The sequence below is a fragment of the Accipiter gentilis genome, chromosome 28 (genome assembly GCF_929443795.1).
Source record: "Accipiter gentilis chromosome 28, bAccGen1.1, whole genome shotgun sequence".
NCBI lineage: Eukaryota > Metazoa > Chordata > Aves > Accipitriformes > Accipitridae > Astur > Astur gentilis.
In genome coordinates this window covers 16456406-16478170 of record NC_064907.1, presented here as the reverse complement: position 1 = coordinate 16478170, position 21765 = coordinate 16456406, and the positions used below count along the sequence as shown (strand labels likewise).

General features: G+C 50.4%; 3 protein-coding genes across 5 annotated transcripts in view; 1 reads left to right on the top strand and 2 right to left on the bottom strand.

Annotated features, from left to right (window-relative positions):
- RAB11FIP1 (RAB11 family interacting protein 1) overlaps positions 1-16454 on the bottom strand; it is a 99865-nt gene extending 83411 nt beyond the window's left edge. Inside the window, exons 1-6 of one of the 3 annotated variants that reach the window (XR_007509857.1) lie at positions 16070-16454; positions 11939-12381; positions 10665-11460; positions 7339-9684; positions 5460-5565; positions 1907-3388 (exon numbers count right to left, since the gene is read on the bottom strand). Coding sequence is in view for 2 of the 3 variants with exons in the window: in XM_049831302.1 (XP_049687259.1) it covers positions 3170-3388; positions 5460-5565; positions 7339-9684; positions 10665-11460; positions 11939-12381; positions 16070-16422 (4263 nt within the window). In the remaining variant the exon portion in view is untranslated. Of the gene's footprint in view, positions 1-142; positions 3389-5459; positions 5566-7338; positions 9685-10664; positions 11461-11938; positions 12382-16069 lie in introns of those variants that run through there. The other 2 variants (XM_049831302.1, XM_049831303.1) reach the window with 2 other exon arrangements.
- The window catches only part of ASH2L (ASH2 like, histone lysine methyltransferase complex subunit), a 370425-nt gene that overhangs the window by 293786 nt on the left and 54874 nt on the right, over positions 1-21765 (top strand). The gene's annotated exons all lie outside the window — the stretch shown is intronic.
- Positions 18952-21557, bottom strand: LOC126051729 (prolactin-releasing peptide receptor-like). Its single transcript, XM_049831316.1, has 2 exons — positions 21157-21557; positions 18952-19585 (listed from the first exon to the last, which is right to left on the bottom strand). The coding sequence occupies exons 1-2, from the start codon at positions 21555-21557 to the stop codon at positions 18952-18954; spliced, it is 1035 nt and encodes a 344-aa protein (XP_049687273.1).

The following is a 21765-nucleotide window of genomic DNA, read 5'->3' as shown; positions in this document are numbered from 1 at the left end:
TGGAACTAGCCCAAAAATAGCTTGAGGATGAGGAGTTTCGGGCAGCAGAGGTGGTCACGAGGAGGGAACGAGGCCCTTTTGCAACTGCTCTTTCAGAAAAAAAGACAAAGTGATCAGAACACTGGATTTCAGGTGTTTTTATTTTAGTGTTCCATGAAACCAAAAGGCATTTAAAAACAAATAGGTACCCAGGCTAAAAGCAGACAGTATAAACAGGGAAAAACACATTCAGATCCTTCAATAATAAAACAATACATTTGATTCTTAAGGCCCTTAGAGTCAGGGTGAAGCACCTTGCTGGACATAAAATGCCAGTCCCCTTACACCAAAGGAAGACTTAAACTAGTATTGCCAATAAAAGACTGAGGTACGAGGTTTTTGCGATGCTTTCACAGCCACAGAAGTCGAAGCGTGGCTGGTGCCGGACTGTGACCCTGCAGCAGCGCCTGTCTTGCTCTGGCAGGAGGCTCGACACCTGCAACCACCGGAGAGAACAAGCCCAGCGGCAAAAGCCAGACACAACTCAGGGTTCACCTCAACGGACACGGCTGTAACTGGCAAAAAAGGCTGCCAGGAGAGGACATTACAAGTTTTAAGGCTTCATGTCTAAGGAGACCATCAAGAGCGTGTATCACCACTTTGTCTCTGCGCATGTAACGTCAAGAGGCACTTTCCTGCCAACAGGAACGCACGTGATCCAAACTTCTTAAAATCCATACTCCAAAAGCATCGCACACAGCACCGTGGCACCTTCAGCAGCCAGCCGCTCAGTAGTACCTATACTGTTTTACAATGAGGCCAGCAAAAAGCAAGAGTCCAGTCTTACTTCCCATCTGTCCAGTTATGACTACTGATAATACCATTTTTGATTTTTTGAACCATTAAGTCACTGTTCAAAGGCACAACCGGTTTTTCTGACTCTCTGACCTAGAACATCAGAAAGCTGTGGAATAAAGTCTAGAAGACAAGTTTACTAGTGAGGTATAGGCAACCGCTTCCTTCCAGAGATCCACTGAGGCACAAGGAAGAAACAAACAAATCCTTCATCTTCCTCACTATTTCAAGGCAGGAGAAGCAGCAGCAGTTTTCAGTAAGGCCAAACAGTACCACTCAAAATTAAAACCACCAGCCAAGAGCTGAAGATGCTGCTAGGACCTTCTGTGTTTCAGACCCTTCATTCACGGAAGAGGGTACAGTAGGAAAGAAATAACCCCTTCACTGAAGACATCTGCTCAAATAAAAATAAAATTAGAAAAAAGTACCTGAAGTCTTAGAAGACTCTTAATGCTTAAGGCTTGTTTCAACTCGAGCTTCCCATGAAGGATAGCTCTGTCAGAAAAGCTCCAGACTTTGGTAGTCAGTTTACAGTAATAAAAATGTAATTAACAGCATTTTTTTAATTTTCCAATAAATGTATACATCTCTAGGCAAATATATTAAACTACTCTTCACTACAAAAATACAGTATTTGAGAAGTCTCCAGTAGTTTTCAGTGTTTTATGAAAATAGTAAGCAGACTACTAACAGGTTGATAGTCAATCCAGCTGGTCTAGTCCCTCAGTAAAGTGCTTTGCTGTAGAAAAACTGAGTTAGAAACTCACCCCTTTCAAGCTAAGCCAGGAGTGACCCAATAGACCCCTTCAACCTCCGAAGGTGGGAGTGCTTGCTTTGGTCCTCTGCTGCCAACTCTTTCACTATTTCAACTTTCTTCTAAGCCTTTTATGGATCCTTGCAACCCTGGTAAATCCCAGAGATGCAAAGAGGCATCTGATTGTTTTGATCTTCAACAAGAGCTCAGCAAAAAAAAGCCACATTTAGTTTTTCAGTGGAGGAAGCCTGTTATGGTGGCTGCTTGATAGCACTATGCTATTATTTGCTGTCCCATGAGATGGGGAGGAGAAGACACCTGTCTCTATCAAGCTGCAAAGCAGCCACACATTAAGGAAGCAGACCGAGAGGTATCGATTGTCTAGCAAAAGCAGCACTCTCTCTCAGCTACATAAAACTTTCATTCCATTCTGAGCAGCAAGTCACAAAGAAAACCAAATCAGATTTGAGCACTAGCGTTGTGACTGCTCCCATCCCCAGGAGAGGGCGATTTGGTTCCTCTCTTGGCTGTATAAGGAATGCACAAAAGAAGCGTAAGAATGATCACCTTTTAAGATTGTTCCAAGGTAAGCCCCGGCTCCAAAATCCAAGGTATTTACATTTAATAAACTGCAATGCTCCAAAAGAAGAATTGTCACAGAACTCCCACACAGCAAGAGACATGGGCCACGCACGTGTGCCATGAAATCCACACCTATTTAAGACTACAGAACAGAAACCAGGTGTAGCTTTGCCTCCCTCGTTTGAATGACCTTCAAATCAGGAATTTGAAATCAGAAAGAGAACAGCTTCTGATTCAAAATGCACCTTCGGCCCAAATTCATTACTACCATTCCTATGGTAGACAAACGTACCATGACATCTCAGTGTTCCCTATACCAAAAAAAACATGTAAATCTTCCCCTTGGAGAACTGCTTTGAAACAATATGTACTTTATGAGATTACCTAAGCTTTGCTTCTTCCTTTCCAATCTCAGGTTTAACTTGCATTCAACTTTTAGGGCATTCATTACTTTTACAATACAGCCCACACAACCCTGGTCTGAAGCACACATCTTTGGACTTCTCCAGTGTAGTTATTAATATTTTTTTTTAAACAATCAAATCCTCAAGATCTACTGTACAAGATTTTATATTGCACTAAAACTTAAGATATGGAAAGAAGAGTAATTGATCTATCAAAGGTGCTATGAAACGAAACCATTAAAAAAAAAAATCTTCATAAAGGATTATCAGTGCCTTGCTGGCAAGCAAAACACATCAAAAACCCTTCATCCCTCCTATCACAATCAGCCTTTGGATTAGATGCCTGGACAAATCTTCCCAAATAATGGAAAGAAACCAAAAAATAAATATGATAAGTTGACTCCACTTCTGGACTCCATATACAAGACCTGATGTAACTACTAATCAAACTGAGAGTTGCTCAAGGCAGAAACAGGAAAGAGGTCATTTTCTGTGGGCAGCACAACTGGTACCACCTACTTCACATCATCTCCTTATTAATCAAACTCCACTGGCGGGAATTCAGTCCTTTGTTCAACCAATGTCCCGAGAGCTTTTACATCTTTCCAGCTTTTTTGTTTCCAGATGCTGAAACACGAAGAATGTTCGGGGTTTCCTCCATGACTCTGACAAGCAAGTTATCGATGTAGTCTTCAAGCTCACGCACCTGGACATCTTTCTTGGTAATTGTATCCTTCTGTTTCAAGACCAGCTGGATCAGCTCATCGTGTGTTAGCTGAGCATAAGCATATGCAGGATCTGAAGGATCATATTTCTTTGAGAGAGAAGAAAGGCAGGGTCAGTACAGACATACAGGCATTTCAAAATAGCAACAGAACACTATCTGGTAGCTGGCTGAGGGGATTTAAAATACCAATGAACAACTTTACACACAGCATCTGCAAAACCACAGCTGCTCTTCAAAAGTATTACTGTGCTTCTTATCTTTTTAAAAATAAGTTCCATCCAAACGACAGTTTGGAATGTCAGTCATTAGCACTTCAGGATCAAGAAGAGCAGGCTGCTCAGAGCCAAGCTGCGCAATGGCCAAGGCATTAATGATGACAGGGAGAGGCTGGCAGGCCAGGCAAGCTTTCTGCTACAAAGCACCTTTTGGGCTATTAACAAATCTAGCCTGGAAAGATTCATACAAAACACTATCTATCCATGCACTTCCAGAATGCAGAATAGCTTTTTGGAAGTATTTGGAGAAAAAAAGAGCAACTGTCCTGGAGTAAGTGCATGCTACTTATGGCACAGTGACACACTTTACAGAGCTTAAGCAGTCTTCTCCCAAACAGAAGGCAGGCTCAGAGCAAGACAGACATTATGGATGGTAACCAGGCCACCGGTTTTAGCATAAAAATCTTTCCATAATGTCAGTTCTGTAATTCAACTCTTCTCCAATTTATGCTGAAAGAATGTCATGTTGACTCCAGGCAGCAGCCCACCCAGCTTAGCAAAGATGCATAGAAATTACAGTCACATACATCAACTACCATCATTTATAGACGAGCACTGGGATAGCCATTTAAAATGTTTAATATGTTTAATATTTAAATGTTTAAAATGTGTTTAAAACATACCAAAGACTATGAAAGCCAAATTCAGGTTAAACAGCAAGAAACACCCACCCACCTTTGGCATTTCCCTCTCATTGTCCTTATCACTGTGAAAACACATCACAACACAGCTTCTCTGAAAGGTCTGCTTTTAACCCTTAAGCAAACTTGACAGGTACCTAGCAACTTCTGCCAATTCCTTCAGCTACCTTCTCAGACCCTAAACCAGAATGCCAGCCCAGCCTTTTCTTTCGAAGGGAGCGGGCATACAACAGGCTCACATGACTACTTCAAGCATAATTTCTTATGTGGAATCAGAGCACCACACCAGAATACTAATTACAAGTTTTCAACTCATTCAAAACAGCAACATGTCAGTTTGAATCATTTTAACTCACATTTTCTTCTTTTCCACTTACACCAGAAGGAGGCACTACAGTTATTTTGGTACTAACTTTTCATTTTCCCCAAAAAACCCTTAGCAACAATAACAGTACCCAGGTTTTTTCCCTGCTGACCCAGAGACGCTTCTAGCCATTCTGATCAGCATGACTTTTAAGTTATGCCTCAAGCCTACAGGTCTCTTTTGAGGCCAAGATTATGCAAAAAGTTCCTTTAAATCTGGGTGATTACGCAAGCTGCACAGCTACACTCTTAGGAAGCATCCGTGCTTTAATGGCAGGCATCTGGTCTCTCAATCTGCACAGGGTATTAATGCAATGCATTACAAGGCAACAGCCACCCCGAGGTTCCTTTTCCCACCTTCTCAGCTTTAAGAACCACATGCTTATTTCAGGGTGAAACTGAGTTTTGGGCACTAATCACGTCTGACAATAAACAGTGACTAGTTTGTCCAGTCTTCTGTGCAGACCCAAGTTAAGCAGCTCCCACACGTCACCGACGGGACTGTCTTCCAGGGGTAGGACCATCCATGAGTCACCCATCGCTCCTGTCACAGCCACGTCATGGCTCACACACATCCCGCTCACCACTGGGGAGTCAACAGCACCCCACACTCCTTTCCACTGAGAACCCCTCCACAAACAAGAGGCACCAATTCTACTACAGATCAGTGTGCAAGAAAAAGAATATTTAAAGACTGTCCCCACCTTTGGGGACTGACAAAAGGAAAAGGAAAGTTCATATCCCCCGCTGTCTAATAACCACTGTTCTTTTTCTGCTCAGGACATGTGAGATATAAGCCTAGGCAAACTATACTGAATACACAAACTCTGTTCAATTTACTGCTTAAGCTTTGGTTTAAAGTGCCACTTCCGTCCATACCTTCACGTTCATCTCGAGCAGCTTTTCATTCATAGTGCTGATGACATTCAGGTTTTTACTTTGAGACTTGTTTGCTGTGGCATTCATTGGCTTCACAGGATGGAGTCTGTAACATTAAAACAGGCTCATGTTACTTAGGCAGTACACACAACACCAGCACTACACAGATCTTCAGACTAAAAGCAAATATAGCAAGAAATTGGGGAAAATTCCTACCCTTCTCTGTCTCCAGAGAGATAAGAGGTTCAGCTTTAGGAAGACAAGGCATTTCTGTCTGAGCTATAGGCTTTTTTGTAAGTATACTCCAGTTCCCTTTCTACTATCTTTACTGACTTAAGGCATTGAAAGTAAAGAAGCAGTAACAAGGGAAATACAACCTGAACGGCATGTCACACAAGAAAAGCAGAGAAGGCAGTATACAACAGCAGTTACTCTGATCTCTCACACACTAGTATTTGAGCCTGACTTTCCTAATGAGAACACATTTGTGGTTCTTGCAACACATACTACTTCTATCCTGGGACAAACATGTATTACACCTTTTCCAATCTGAACTTTTGCCATAAGCTGCCAAAAAGTGCTATCTTTATCTGCTCAGGAAGGATTTATATTGCCAATTTTAATACAGGAAGACCATTTTACTTGTATCTCAGCAAATGCTGGCCCAGAAGCGTCCTAGACCCTAGATGGAGTTCTGCAGATAAAGTACTGAGGGCTGACAGGTTAGTGGCACTGTTCCACGGACAACAGTAGCCCAGCAGGCAGGAGGAGCTGCAGACAGCTCTGGAAAGCAGCCACACGTTCTTGGGAGAGAGAGGCTTTAGCTGCATCGCTTGCTGCAATTCACTTCAAGGCTCAGGAGCCCAGTTTGGCCAGGAAAGGAAGCATCCCAGTTTATCAGGCTTCCTGTGACCATTCTCCCTGTCCTGGTTTCAGCTGGGATAGAGTTAATTGCCTTCCTAGTAGCTGGTACAGTGCTATGTTTTGAGTTCAGTACGAGAAGAAAGTTGATAACACTGATGTTTTCAGTCGTTGCTAAGTAATATTTAGTCTAAAGTCAAGGATTTTTCAGCTTCTCATGCCCAGCCAGCGAGAAGGCTGGAGGGGCACAAGAAGTTGGCGCAGGACAGAGCCAGGGCAGCTGACCCAAACCGGCCAACGGGGTATTCCATACCATGGGACGTCATATCTAGTATAGGAACTGGGGGGAGTGGGGGCGGGGTGATCACCACTTGGGGACTAACTGGGCGTCGATCGGCAGGTGGTGAGCAATTGCACTGTGCATCATTTGTACATTCCAATCCTTTTACTATTACCGTTGTCATTTTATTAGTGTTATCGTTATTAGTTTCTTTTCTGTTCTATTAAACCGTTCTTATCTCAACCCACGAGTTTTACTTCTTTACCTGATTTTCTCCCCCACCCCACTGGGGGAGGGGGGGAGTGAGCGAGCAGCTATGTGGTGCTTAGTTGCTGGCTGGGGTTAAACCACGACACTCCCATTTCTGAAAAACGGATGAATTACAGTCCATTTCCCCAATCTGATGAAATGACCCTATTCCTAAACTGCTACCGTTTCCCTAACAGTTTTCCCAAGAGGTAGCATTGTTATGAACATCATGTCCCCTCGAGTGCTCTGAGCACCCTTAGTAGCCATACAGATTTATCTGGTGCCAGCAGTGATCCTAAACTGGCGTGACAGGACTCAGGCCCCAACAAATCCACGGGCCGGAAGAAGTTAAGGCTGTACGATGCCACATCACTGCAAAGCGCAGTAAATTTCTGCAGCTGGAGAGACAGATCTGCGCCCACAGGAAGAAAAAAGCAAGGCTCACATCAGCACTGAGGTACTTTCTGTGTATTTCCCATATTCTCTCACCTGTGCTTAGGAGACACGGTTTCACCACTCTGCTGAGTTTGGTTAGGATATGTTTCAGAGGGTGAAACCCATGCCTGAAGAAGCTTCTTCTTGCCAGAATTTCCTGCTTTATCTGCGAAGCCCTCGGCTGTTGGCTTTTTCGGAGACTCTGCTCTACGACTTGGGGCGTCAGAGAGAAGACAATGAGAGGAAGAGTAGGGCTGGGAAGGACTTGACAGGGAGGAAGAGGAAACAGAAGGCTCAAAGAAGTCACACTCTGCATGCTCCTCAACACCCGCACTTATTTTCAGCTCTTGTTTCTCAAAATGACTATTACACTCCCTGGAATGAGACATCGTACCTAAGCCTGAGTCAGCTACCTGGTTATTGACACTGTGAACATCTACTCTGACAGGCAGCATGGGCGAATTGCTTGGCTTACAAGTACCAGGAGCACTTCCTCCTCCTCCTCCTCCTCCCAGAGCAGCCGGGGTTACTTGGGCTGCAGCAGAGCTATCGGAGTGCTCTTTCAGTTCTTCATGCAAAGGCATCAAATCTAGGGGCTGCTTTCCAGTCTCTGAAACATTTTTATCACCTGCAGCAACACCACGGTTCTCCTGACAGTCACCCAGCAGCTCATCATCGGAACCTCCCTCTGGAATAACTGGAAGAGAGGCCAGTTTCGAACCACGGTCTCCGGTGACAGGAATGGCAGACTTTAGATTTGTAAGACAGTCAAATAAATCGTCATCACCTTCATTTTTTAAATGCCTATTATTGCTGTCATCTCTGAGCATCACTGGTGGAGCGATAGTCTCTAATGAGACACTTTGGGGGAGGCTCCCACAAGCATCTGAGGCTTTCTCATTAGGTAACGAGAGCCCAGGTGCAGATTTTACACTATCGCCTGAAGGCGGCACATCACCACTTAACTCATCGGCCTGAGAAACCAGTGGGCACTTTTTCAGTGTTAAAGACAGCCGTGGTGCTGGCTTTGGAGTGACTAACCCCTCACTGCCAGCCCTCCCTACATTGGCTTCCTGAGGGGACTGCGTGCAAGCTCCCAAGGTTGGTTTGGCAGGTCCTGCTTGAGAAAATGAGTCATTTTTATCAAGTGGAGTTGCTTGGGGCTCTAATGTGGGTGCACATTCTTCCCATCTCTTTTCACCAAAGACCTCCTTCTTCTCTTTCAGCTCACTCTCAGAGGAAGGTGGCTGTTCAGCACCAACCCCTGGCAAGCGGCTATTACTATACTTTGAGAGAGATGCAAAGCCTTTGTCATCCTTTGCGCAGAGTTCAGTATTTACACCACCTAGTTCTGCACCACCCGGAACAGCAGACTCACTCTTTCGGATGGGACCTATGCTGTCACTAGAGAGTTTTGACAACGGGTAGCACCCTGCTTCCAGTTCATGAGTAAACCCTGCATGCTCTCCTGTTGCATCTGAACCCATAAGTAACATTTCACCAAAATCAGAGTGCTGCTTTTCATGTTCCTGCCCACCCAAATCCTCATCACCTGAAGTAACACCCTCTGATCCATCAAGGAGAAAGGACACCGATTTCCTGTGGTCTAGCCTACTTCTTTTCAAAGAAGTCTCAACCTGAAGCTGGGGAGAATCACACTGCTTCTTTGGAGCCACACCAGGGTTGCCAGAAAGAGTGCCGAGGGGGTTTGATATAGCTTTGGCATTACTAGTTAAAGCCACATCTGAAGAGCTCCCTGAAGCATCGCAACCAGAGTGTTTCAGCTCAGCAGGGTGTTCTGCTGAGGAACAGTCTTCATCACGCTGAAGGCAGAAAGGGGAAGAACTAGCAACAGCTTTGAAACCTGCTGCATCTGCTTCCCGCCCAAGCTTGGATGCAAAGGGATTATTGTCATTAAAATGACAATCAGAGGGGAGAGAAGGTGCAGGTGGGTGAGAGAGACCCCAGGAATCCCACATATCAGAGCTTTCAGGACCCTGGCCCCATGAGCTCTGCCCCCATTCAGAAGCAAAAGGATTATTACCGCTACCAGAGACCTGCCCAGGAAGAGGCATTTTGGGAACAGAGGCTGCAAGATGATGGGACGAAGGGAAACGGGCAGTGCCTTTGGGATCCAGGGCTGCGGATGCCCTGCCCCACTCGGGAGTAAAGGGGTTCTTGCCATTCAAAAGCTCTGCAGCAAAAGGAGGAGGAGAAGTAAGAGATGCAGGAGAACTAGTAATGTTTTCAGAGTCTGGCACTTGGACTTTTTGTCCCATTTTAGAAATAAAAGGATTATTGTCACTACTGATATGGTGTACAGAAAGAAAAGCAGGAAGGGAATCAGGTGCAAGAGTAGGAAGCGTGGCTTTGGTTTCCTCCTCTGAAGACACGCCCAGTCTGCAAAAAGGGACAAAAAACTCGCATGTCACTTGCGGATGCAATACGAGGCAGGAACAGATAAGCTTTAGCACCAGACTCCATCAACTCCTAACACTGGAGTTGAACTATACTTTGAAGAGACCTCAGAGCCTATCTGATAGGCTTTATGTACTTAAAGGTGTCTTTACAAAGCACTCAATTTATGTCAGAACACTTCTGCTGTAGAGTTTGCAGATGTTACTGTGGTAGCTGCTTAAGCACTATCTCATCTTTTGCACCCCAAGCAATTTTATTAGTAGGTAAGACATTTCATATGCAAGACGTTTAAACATGAGAAGCACTGAAAATAAGAGTTAGAGACAAAACGTAGCCTTATTAGTAGGACACACCCATATATATATATAAAACCAGACACATTTTATATATATATATACACATATATATATATATGAAGGATAAAGGAGCAGAATTTCCAAAAAAGCCTTGTGTACAAATTCACACAAATGTCCTTCATGTTGCTGTGAACAACGCCAAAAGCAGAAGGGCTCCAAGATTACCACTTTTGAAGACCACAGCCAAATACAGAAGAGAAAAGTGGAGATGTTAGAACTGGTATTTCAGACCCTGCGTACATTCAAGTCGCACAGCTCAGATAAGAAGTTAGTTTTTGCAAGAGATCCAGCAAGAAAAGTCACCCCTACAGTACCTGCAAAGATGCCTGCACTCAGAGAACCATTATTTCAGCGTCAATTATAAGGAACATCCCTGTATCAATCTCTTTTTCATACCGAGAAAGAACTCGGAGTTATTATTTGTTATCAAAGCACCCAATGGCCAGCTTAAAACCACCAGGTACCCTGCACAGCAACACACTTCTGCCTCACACAGGATGCCAAGTTGAGAAGCGCTGCTCTGGGGCAGGAAGCAGCCTCATTAAAGCCGGCCACCACCGCTGCACATCGCTATTTATGTCAGCCTCTGAAGCAAACGTGACTGACCTGGGCTTGACAGCTTTGGTCTTCGCCGGTGCAGTAGCTTTTTCAGGTTTCCGCTCTTCCTCAAAAGGGTTGAGCGGCTGCTTATTTGCAAAGACGCCTTCTGCGCGGTGACTGTCTTCTGAAGGATTCCCTCTGCTTAAATTTGCTGAAAGTTCAACGCGTTTAGCCTCTTGTTCACTCTTCTCTTCTGGAACTTTGTTTTCTTCATCCTGCAGGGTCCTGTCGGGAACATTCTCAGCATCACTGGTCTTCACTGCTTCCTTCTTCCCAGTGACCAGAGACAGCAAGGCAGACTTTTTGTGGTCTGGTTTTTTGGTCTCTTTAATAACCTCGACACTCGGAGGAACACTGGTTTCCAGGTATTCTTCACTGCTAAGCAATTTGTATGACGGCAAAGTCATAGATTTAAAGGTCTCCAGAGATGCAGACCCAGAGAAAGCATGACTAGGAGATGTTCTTCCCGTCTCTTCAGGTCCTTTAGTAGATCCGGAAGACAGGTTCTCTTCTGAAGCAAAGAGCTGCTTTCTCCTGAAGTTGTGAGGAGAGGGGGAAGAGGCTGGAGTGTTGTCCTTCTTCATGCTCTCTTCCATATAAACATGACTGCCATTGATACACAGACTAGACTTGGAAATGGGATCGCTTTTGGATTTAAGGCCACCGAATAAAGAGAGCCCTTCTTTCTTGGTGTGGTTAGTGGTTACTTGGTTTAGTTGCCTGCTGTCCAAAGTTGCTGTTTTACGAGATTTAAATACAGGAGAAGGAGAGGACTTCTCTTCCAGGGCATTTCCAAAGGCTTCTGGAAAAAACAAACAGGGAGAAATTCCAGATGCAAGAACATCCTTTCCTCTGACACTCCCTACTGACAACCTCAGTGCTTCACGGTCATTAATGGATTGCAGCAACAGATACACTGCAAGCGTGACTATACCAGCCACTTCTAAACTTTCTGGGTCCCCTACCACTGCCAGCCCTCAGCAGACCGGATCGCACGTGCCATTCAATGACCTAAAACCACCACAGATCACCTACTGTGAAGCTGCACTGCCAACGCGTGCAGACATTCCTTGCGCACAGTTTCTATGCTATCCCAAGGTAAGCTTAGCTGTGAGTGTCTAATATCCTACATGCATACCCGCCACCATGGACACAAGTGACTTTCTCTGGATTCATTCAGTAAGAAGAATTTAACTAGTACTCTAAAAAGCATGCAAAGTGCAAGCAAACCTTTGAGAAAGCCTTTGTGCTTCATCAGTGCAGTGAGAGCCAATACTCACTTTCTGAGGTTGGAGAGCTCTCAGACTCCTCATCATCCCATTGCGACTGGAAGTCGCTGGGCCGAAGCCGAACCCTCTCGGTGACGGGCTGCTGTGTCGGAAGGACTGACATGGACTGGGAGAGGGAGGTCTTCTGCAGGCCAGGTTTGGAAAACAGGGTTTTGAACTTTGATTTCTTCTTTTCCTTCTCTACGGACTCATCTTCACTGTCAACGGGGGAGTGAGTCGTGCTGGGAATGATTGCCGATGCCGTGTCAGAAAGGCCGCTGCTCCTCTTCCCCTTGAGCTTGTCTTTGAGCTTGCCAAAGGGAGAGCGAGACTTGTCTTTCATGGACAGATCAAACATACTGGCTGTCATGTTGCTCCTCATAAACTGGATATCCACTTCAATCTCACCTCTCTCCTTTTCCTTTTTCCCTGGTTTGGAACGAAGCTTGTACCACCTGCAGAAACAAAGAGATTTCTTTTACAAACCAGTTCTTGAGAGGCACAGGTAATTTAGAACAGAAGGTGGTTTTGTTTTAAAAAAATCAAATAACCCTACAGTGTAAGGGGGAGGGGGAAAAAAAAAAAAAAAAGAAAAAAAGAAAAGCCTTTAATCTTACAACAACGTCACGGTCATATGCCTCCAGGTGCCAAGGAAAATATTTCTTATTGTAAATAGAAAGTTATTAGTAAAATTTGTTTTAAAACCCAGACCAGGAAGAGTTAAAAAAAAAAAAAGACAGACATACAACATGGAATTCCTGCATTTCAGCTCAGCCACTCTCTTCCGTGCTTTTATCTGGCCTCCCGAAATCTGCAGAGGCTAGGACTTTGAAGTAGATGAGAAAGAAGCAGCCTCAGAGAGCTGACACTGGTACTGGAGAGCTTGCACACACATCCCACACCCTCATACCTTGCATTCCAGCTTTTCAGTTGCTATCTTAATGCCTCTTAAGCTAAGGAACCCCTAATCAACATGAGAGCCAAACCAAGCCTTACAGACCGTCTGGGGATTTCCACTCACCTCCACGAGCTCGTGACTGAAGTGCACCAGGAAGGACATTCGTTACAGACTGAACCTTATCCCTTTTCTGAAATGCAGCTCCAGAATATTAAGCACTGCGTGTTAAGTCAGTGCTCAGGGTGTCCTAAACTGCAAAACCACCATCTGCGCGACGGTACCACATGTGCTCAATTACCACTCAATAACATTCAAACCACATTAGGGCCAGCAAAGAAAATTATCAGCACTGCACACCAATAATTTGTCTATTGCTGGAGCTGCAGACTTCCCGACTCCACAGAACAGATAGGAAAGGCTGCCTGGAAAACACCAGCTTCTTCCTCCTCACCAGCTGGTAAATGAAAATAAAGGAAGCGAACTGAGCATGCAAATCTGCCTCTCCATCAAATTTGCACTTCATGCCTTTGAAGGTGCACTGGAAACAATGAAAGAGAATGGCAAAAGGCAATTTGCTTCAGAGAAAATTCAAAGATAATGAGCATTAACTGAAGGAGAAGAATTCAGAAATCTGCTACAGAGAAACACAGAGGGAAATGAATGCTCAAGCACCATGCTACAGTTAGATGTTCAGACCTGAAGTTACCAGACAACAGCATCAGCAAAGGGATCTTATAGGGAGATGTTAGGCTTCGTCAGGTCCCTAAAGCTGCAGTCCCGCAGTGGCAGCAGCGAGGGAAGCACAAATTCTTTGCCTTTAATGCAAGCCAGCACCGGGCACTTTTGTTCTAAACCGCGTGATTTCTAGGAGCATCCTGCATTTGTACAGTGCCACAACAATTCATTCTGCGCGCTCTCTGCCCTGGGGAAAGAGCAGGCCCCGTTCGAACAGCATCCAAAACACAAACTACGTGTTCAGCGAAAGGCAGCTTAGCACTGCCTGAAACACGGCCATTGCTTTGAGAAGCACAGCGCTACGTCCGCCTCGCTTTGAGCAGCTGAAAGTAAATAACGTACTGACAACCTCCCCCTCAAAACTACAAAATCTTATTTGCATTTATTATGTTAGCGTGCCCCTGTCAATCAACATGCATTTATTTTCCAAAAAACCCACCCCTTTATGGCTATACTTCACCACAGCAGCTAAGCGATGACAAAAGGCTGGGAGGACAACACTAACAATTGGAAATATCAGAAGTTTTCCCAGGAGCATCAAAGTTGGTTCCCCCTGCCCCCCACCCTCTATTTTCCTTTGGCCCAGACACAAAGAAACCAGCCAGGGAGGACCCAGGCTGACTCCCTGAACTCTGCTGACTGAAGGCACATTACGCTCTGCCATGTAAACACATTAGCGACATGACCTTAATGACAGCCACGTTATAATTAAGGCTTCACTGATGGCTTTGTCAAGAAACACGACGCAGGTCTTGGCTTCGGCCGAGCCGGTGTTAATACCTGGATCTGCTCAGGTGAGTGAGAAGAGGAAGGTGACTCACGGGCCACCTCAAGCCACATTACAAGGCTGCTGACTCCCAGTAAAACCCTCCCAGTAACCACCCCCAGGAATTCAGCGCACCGTCCCAGTGTTTATGTTCAAAGGAGCAAGTATGACACAGAGCTGGCAGTTGGTATTAAAGGAAAAGTCTTGCAGCGCAGTGTCCTGCTGACAACAGCGAAGCCAGCCCATATAACACTGAATTATCTACTCTTACGCATGCTTAGGCTCTGCTAAGCATTTATTAAGAAAAATACATAAACAGCTGGCTGTAGCCTGGGTTCATTCTCTGTCAGAAGGCGGAGGTATTTCAAGTACATTAAGTTCCTTGGGTCAATCTGGCTGTTCCCAGTGCACGCTGTTAGCGCTCACATGTAAATATTTAAAAATCAAAGCCAAGCACAAGGCAGCACCGGCTGTGTTTCCCCGGCCCGGCCCGGCAGCCACAGGTGCTAGAACCCACTGGCCTCTTCCAGGGGACAGGCACCCTGGAGCTATGGGGGGGCAGACCCCCACCAGGAGGGACCCTGCTCCGAGGGGTCACCCCATGGGCCCTTGGGGGGCTCGAGGGGTCCCCGTGGGGTACAGGGCTTCCCCGGCAGATCCTTACACCTCTGTGGGGCACTGGGTTCTCCGTGGGGCAGAGGGACATCGCACGGGCCATAAGGGTCCCCCACCAGATTCCCCCCACCCCTATGGTGCACAGGGGTCCCCCAGAGATCCACACACACCTGTGGGGCAGAGAGATCTCCATGGAGAACAGGGAAATCCCATGGGGAACTGGGGCCCCCCCATCCCTCTCCCATACCCCTGTAGGACCCAGAGGGCCCCCCCAATGCTCTCCCCAGCCCCCATGGGGCACTGATACCCCCCCCCAGCCCTCTCCCCAGCCCCCGTGGGGCACAGAGGGTCCCCCCAACCCTCTCCCCAGCCCCCGTGGGGCACAGAGGGTCCCCCCAACTCTCTCTGGCGCCCCCGTGGGGCACAGACACCCCCCCCATCCCTCTCCCTGGCCCCCGTGAAGCACTGATATCCCCTCCAACCCTCTCCCCAGCCCCCCCGTGGAGCACAGACACCCCCCCAACCCTCTCCCCGGCCTCCGTGGAGCACAGAGGGTCCCCCCAACCCTCTCTGGCACCCCCGTGGGGCACAGACACCCCCCTCATCCCTCTCCCGGGCCCCCGTGGAGCACTGATACCCCCCCCAACCCTATCCCCAGCCCTCGTGGGGCACAGACACACCCCCCATCCCTCTCCCCGGCCCCTGTGGGGCACAGAGGGTCCCCCCAACCGTCTCTGGGGCCCCCGTGGGGCACAGACACCCCCCCATCCCTCTCCCCAGCCCACGTGGAGAACAGACACCCCCCCATCCCTCTCCCCGGCCCCCGTGGAGCACTGATACCCCCCCCCAACCCTATCCCCAACCCCCGTGGGGCACAGACACCCCCCCATCCCTCTCCCCAACCCCCGTGGAGCACAGACACCCCCCCAACCCTCTCCCCGGCCTCCGTGGGGCACAGAGGGTCCCCCCAACCCTCTCTCGGGCTCCCGTGGAGCACTGATACCCTCTCCCCGGCCCCCGTGGGGCACGGAGGTTCCCCCCCCGCCCCTCTCCCGGGCCCCCGTGGGGCACAGACACCCCCCAGCCCGCGTCCCCCGAGGTCTCCCGGCCCCCCCCCCCCCGGCCCCACCTGGTGTGCCGCCGGCCGCCGTCGGCCCGCAGCGCCGCCAGGTCCACCTCGGCGCGTCCCAGGAACTTGTCGAGGCCGACGAGGGCGCGGTGCAGGACGGTGAGGCGGAGGGCGGCGGGCCGCGACGGCGGCGGCAGCTCGAAGGTGGCCTCCTCCCGCCAGAGCGGCTGGCCCTGGCACCGCTCCGCCACCGAGGTGGAGAACTTGTCGCGGCCCAGCGCCATCACGGTGTAGGCGTCGCTGCCGCCGCCGCCCGCCGCCGCCTTGGCCCGCAGACCCCGCGCCCGCAGCACCGTCACCTGCACGTGGGTGGGCACCCAGGCCGGGGCCGGGCCCGGGCCCGGGCCCGACATGGCGGCGGGAGCGGGAGCGGGAACGGGAACGGGAGCGGCGCGGCCCGGTGCGCTGCCCGATGCGCTCCCGCCCCGCCCCTCCCCTCTCGCGAGAGCACGGGGCGGGGCCGGGGCGAGGTGGGCGGGGCCGGGGATAGGGGCGGGGCCTGGGTCGTACAGGTGTGTGCAGGGTGTACAGGTGGGGTGGGCATGTAGGGGTGTGTACAGGTGTATGTACAGGTGTGTGTGCCATGTAGGGGTGTGTACAGGTGTGTACAGGTGTATGTACAGGTGTGTGTGCCATGTAGGGGTGTGTACAGGTGTGTACAGGTGTATGTACAGGTGTGTGGGGCACGTACAGGTGTGTACAGGTGTGTGTACAGGTGTGTGCAGGGTGTACAGGTGTGGGGGGGCATGTAGGGATGTGTACAGGTGTATGTACAGGTGTGTGTGGCATGTAGGGGTGTGTACAGGTGTATTTACAGGTGTGTGCAGGTATGTACAGGTGTATGCACAGGTGTGTGGGGCATGTAGGAGTGTGTACAGGTGTATGTACAGGTGTGTGGGGCATGTAGGGGTGTGTACAGGTGTGTGTGCAGGTGTGTGAGGCATGTAGGGGTGTGTACAGGTGTATGTACAGGTGTGTGCAGGGTGTACAGGTGTGTGTGGCATGTAGGGGTGTGTACAGGTGTATGTACAGGTGTGTGGGGCATGTAGGGGTGTGTACAGGTGTGTGTGCAGGTGTGTACAGGTGTGTGTGGCATGTAGGGGTGTGTACAGGTGTATGTACAGGTGTGTGCAGGGTGTACAGGGGGGTGTGTGCACGGTGTACAGGTGTGGGGGGCATGTAGGGATGTGTACAGGTGTATGTACAGGTGTGTGGCATGTAGGGGTGTGTACAGGTGTATGTACAGGTGTGTGCAGGTATGTACAGGTGTGTGTGGCATGTAGGGGTGTGTACAGGTGTATGTACAGGTGCATGCAGGGTGTACAGGTGTGGGGGGCACGTAGGGGTGTGTACAGGTGTGTGTGTGGCATGTACAGGTGCGTGCAGGTTTTACAGGTGTGTGTGGCACGTATGGGTGTGTACAGGTGTGAGTGCAGGTGTGTACAGGTGCATGGCACATATGGGTGTTTACAGATGTGTGTACAGGTGCGTGCAGGGGTGTACAGGTGTATGTACAGGTGTGTTCAGGTGTGTATAGGGGTGTACATATATGTACAGGGGTATGCAAATGAGCGTGTGTGCACAGCTGCATGCATACAGGGGGGTGTGTGCAGGTGTCTGGGTGTACGTGCAGTGTGTGTATAGGGGTGCCTGCGTGGGTACAGAGGTGCGTGTGTATATACAGCTCTGTGTGTGTACAGGGATGTGTGTATGCGTACAGGGGTGTGTGAATGGGCGTGTGCGTGGACAGGTGTGGTTTTGTGCACATATAGGCCTGTGTGTGTCTGCACAGGGCAGTATGGGTGGGTGTCGCGGAGGGTACACGGGTGCCTGTGCCTACAGGCGGGTGCGTGTCCAGGGGTACAGGCTGGGGGGTCGGGAGGGCATGCAGGGTGAGCAGAGGCGCGTAAGGCTGAGCAGCAACAATCTCACAGGAGAAACACCATTTCCAAAACCCGAGAATCAATTTAATGAGAGCTGTATGAGTCATTTAATGAAAGGGACAACTACTTCCAGCTGTCACTCCAGCAAAATGCTTTTCACCCCTTCCTCGCGCTCCCACGGGCCCATTTCCTTCATTAATTCAGAATAACGACACCACGAGGTCTCAAAGCGAAGCATGCAGCCCTCCCCCGGGCGCTGTGCCCTCTGGAAGCTTTTCTCCCCCCTCCCAACCCAACCCATCCCCTCCCCTGCTCCCCGGGAGCATCCACCCTGCACCCAGCAATGCTGGCGATGCTCCGGTCCCCCTCCTTGCTTCCTCCAAAACCTGACAGCCTCAGCGCGAGGCTACGCCAGCCCTTTGGACCACAGCATCTCAGGGTGACCCACCGAGCAGGACCCACCGGGCAGCAGCCAGCCCTGGGGCTGGGGACAGGGCTGGGGACAGCCCTCGAGCCATGCATGCTGCCCTGGGGGGGGGGGGCTGGCTGCAGCAAGGAGGGGAGAAGGCAGCCCTGCGTGGGCACAGCCCGTGGTCCCGTCCCCCCCCCCCCAGAGGTGCAGGTTCACCTATGGGACCCTCGGGATGGGTTTTGCCAGGGCTAGCAGGGTCATGGATGCGCAGTCGGGGGCAGCTGGGGTGACTTTGCAGGGAAAAGGTGCAGCAAAGGCATTTTTGCTCTTGACGGCTGCCATCCTGAAGGTGAAGGGAGCTCAGGGCATGCCGGCAGGGAGCTGAGCACCCCGCCGCAAGGCAGGCGTAGGGAAGGATGCTGCAGCGAGTGCTGCAAAGCCCTGGGCAGGCAGGACCCCCCCCACCGTTTGTCTCCGGTCGCACGGGCAAGACCGGCATTCCCCAACCCCTCGGCAGTGAGGAGAGCTCTGCCGTGCATGGGATGAAGCGCACGGCCGTGGAGGGTCCGGGGAGCGGGACCCCGGCCTCAGAGCACGCCACCGGCAGCCCCACAATTCTTGGCAGGGATAGTCTTCCTCTTACAGGTGAACATCTTCCGGAGCTCCCCACGGAAGCGGTCGTGGAGCCAGGCATAGAGGAAAGGGTTGCAGCAGGAGGAGCTCATGGCGAACCAGTGGCAGAGCAGCTGGATGAGGAGGAAGTAGTGCTTGTTGATGAGATTGATGTCGATGTCACGGATGATGTTGAAGACGTGGATGGGGAGCCAGCAGACCCCAAAGGCTGCCACCACCAGCACGATGAGGCGGAAGATCTTCCTCTTCCTCAGGCGGTCGAACTCGGCTTGGCTCTGCGTGGGGTGGCCAGGCACCACTCGGTTCCTCAGCTTCACCGAGATGCAGATGTAGGAGAGGGAAACGGCGGAGAGGGGCAGGATGTAGGTGACGATCAGGGTGCCGTAGGCATAGGCCAGGCGCTGCGTCTCCTTCTCCATCCAGAACTCCTCGCAGATGGCGAAACCCTCCTGCCGAAACTCCACGTGGTACGTGTGGGCGATGGCGGGGGCCACCAGCCCGCAGGAGAGCAGCCAGATGCCCCCCACCACAGAGATGCAGCTGGTGACCGAGATGCGCTTCTTCAGGGGGTGCACGGTGGCGTAGTACCTGCAGGGAGAAAAACGGGGGAGCCCGAGCCCCAGAGCATCCCCCCGGCAGCCCAAGGCGAGGGGTGGCTGGCGGTAGGGCTGGGGCCATGGGAAGCAGAGCCCTGCCAAGCTCCGGGAGCAGGGGCACGGCCCCAAACGGCTGCTGGGAAAGGGCTGGCTGGGGACACGGGGGAAAACGGCATCCCCTCGCTCTGCCACGGGGCCCGTGGAAGCAGCAGGCCAATTCTGCTGGTTTGGGAAGCGGGGTGTGTGGCAGGGCCGGGCACGGAGCATCCCTCCCGCAGCCTGTCTCTGAACCTGCCTTGGGGACCGCAGCCAGCACTGGGTGAATGACAATAAAAGCCGGCAATTCCTCTTTTACTTCCTCTTCCCCTGAGCATCTTCCACTCCTCTCCACGCTGCCTTACCTTATGACCAAGGACCGGCCCTAAATAAGGTCCCAGTGAGGTATCTCCAGCGATTGTAATTTGATTTTTTGCAGCTTTTTCACATACTAAATGCTCTGCCCCCCACCACAGCCCGCACCACCTGCTACTCGGTATCGCAGCGTTTGCTATTGCAATGTTTAATATTGCTATGTTTGGGCTCCGACAGCTCTTGGCGTGCTTTGCTCACAGGCTTGTGCTGAAGTCCTCGACCGGCAGAGCCCCGGTGCGGCCACATACTCCCCCACTCACTGGAGCTGGAGGATTTGGGCTAAAATTGTCCCTTTGAGATAAATCCCAAAGACGTTTTATGAAAGTCCTGAGGACAGTATAACTTGGTGGCTGCCTCTTTAGCAGGAGAAACAAGCAAATGGCTTTTACCCCCCAAAAAAAGGGCTTTGTTGAAGAGCAAAAGAAGAATGCCAGCAGCAAGGCTCTGCCAGCAGTCCAGGCCTTCTCAGCTATTCTGCTCAAATATTCCTTTTTTTTTTTTTTTTTTTTTTTTTCCTTTCCCATCATGGTCCTGCCCCACTCTCCCCCAAAGCCAGAGGCAAACGAGCGCGAGAGGCATGAGAGACACTCTTCGGCGCTGCCAGCATCACACCCGTCCCTGCAGGGTTTGGAGCATCTTTCATGAGAGGAGGTCTCTATGGAAACACGGGTTTTTACAACCACCCCACATCAGACCCTGCCCGGGCGCGCTCAGGGAGGCACAAGTGCTCTCCACCGAGGGGCCAGAACACAGGGTGATTTGGGTGCAAATTTATCCAGCAAAGTAGGAAGAACTGGGTGCAAACTCCAACAAGCCCTCGTGCGAGAGCAGTGCCTGCCGGGAGCACAGACCTGGCCGCGGGCAGACTAGATTTCGATAGAGATGACTTCATACAGGCATGAAACTGCACAACATCATTTCCCAATGCAAACCAACAGCCGGCCGAACACCCCCACTGCGCTTCCTCCACCTGAGGCCGACTCCTGATGCTAAAGAAAAGGCTGTAGAGAGACTGCAAAGATCCCTTGGATTTTTCCTTTTCCAGTTGTGAGTCTTTGGGACTTAACACCCTGAGCTGAGCAAGCAGCAGCTTGAAGGGACCGGGGGGGAACAGACACGGACCCCCAAACCATCCACCCCACTGGCACTTACCTGTCAACCGCAATGGCCGTGAGCGTGAAGACAGAGACGTAGACAGTCATGGGCTGCATCAGGAAGACGAAGTAGCACAAAAACTTCCCGAAAACCCAGCCCTGGGGGTTGAAGGCGTAGGCCAGGGTGAAGGGCACACACGTGGCACACATCAGCATGTCGGAGAAAGCCAGGTTCCCGATGAAGAAGTTGGTGACGTTGTGCATCTTCTTCGTCTTGCAGATGACATAGAGGAGCAGGTAGTTGCCGAAGATGCCGATGAGGACGACCAGGGCGTAGCAGGGGATGATGAGGGGTTTGAAGGACTGGATGAGCTGCACCCCGGTGAACTGCATGCTGGCGTTGGAACGGTTCCGCAGGGCGAGCTCGGAGACGGTGGCATTGGCCCCGTCCCCCTCCATGGCTGTGGCTAAGCCCCGCTCTGCCCGCAGGCAGGTGAGAAAACCCCTGTCTCAATCAGCTTCGACACCCCAAAATCCAGCGGTCGTGGGTTTCAGGTGTCCACGGGGTGCATCCTTCTCCTTATCACGGCTTTGCTGTGGCTGTCGTGTCCCCCCCCCCAGCTGCACAGGACCCTGCTCCACAGCTGGGGAGGCTTCTCAGGACGGC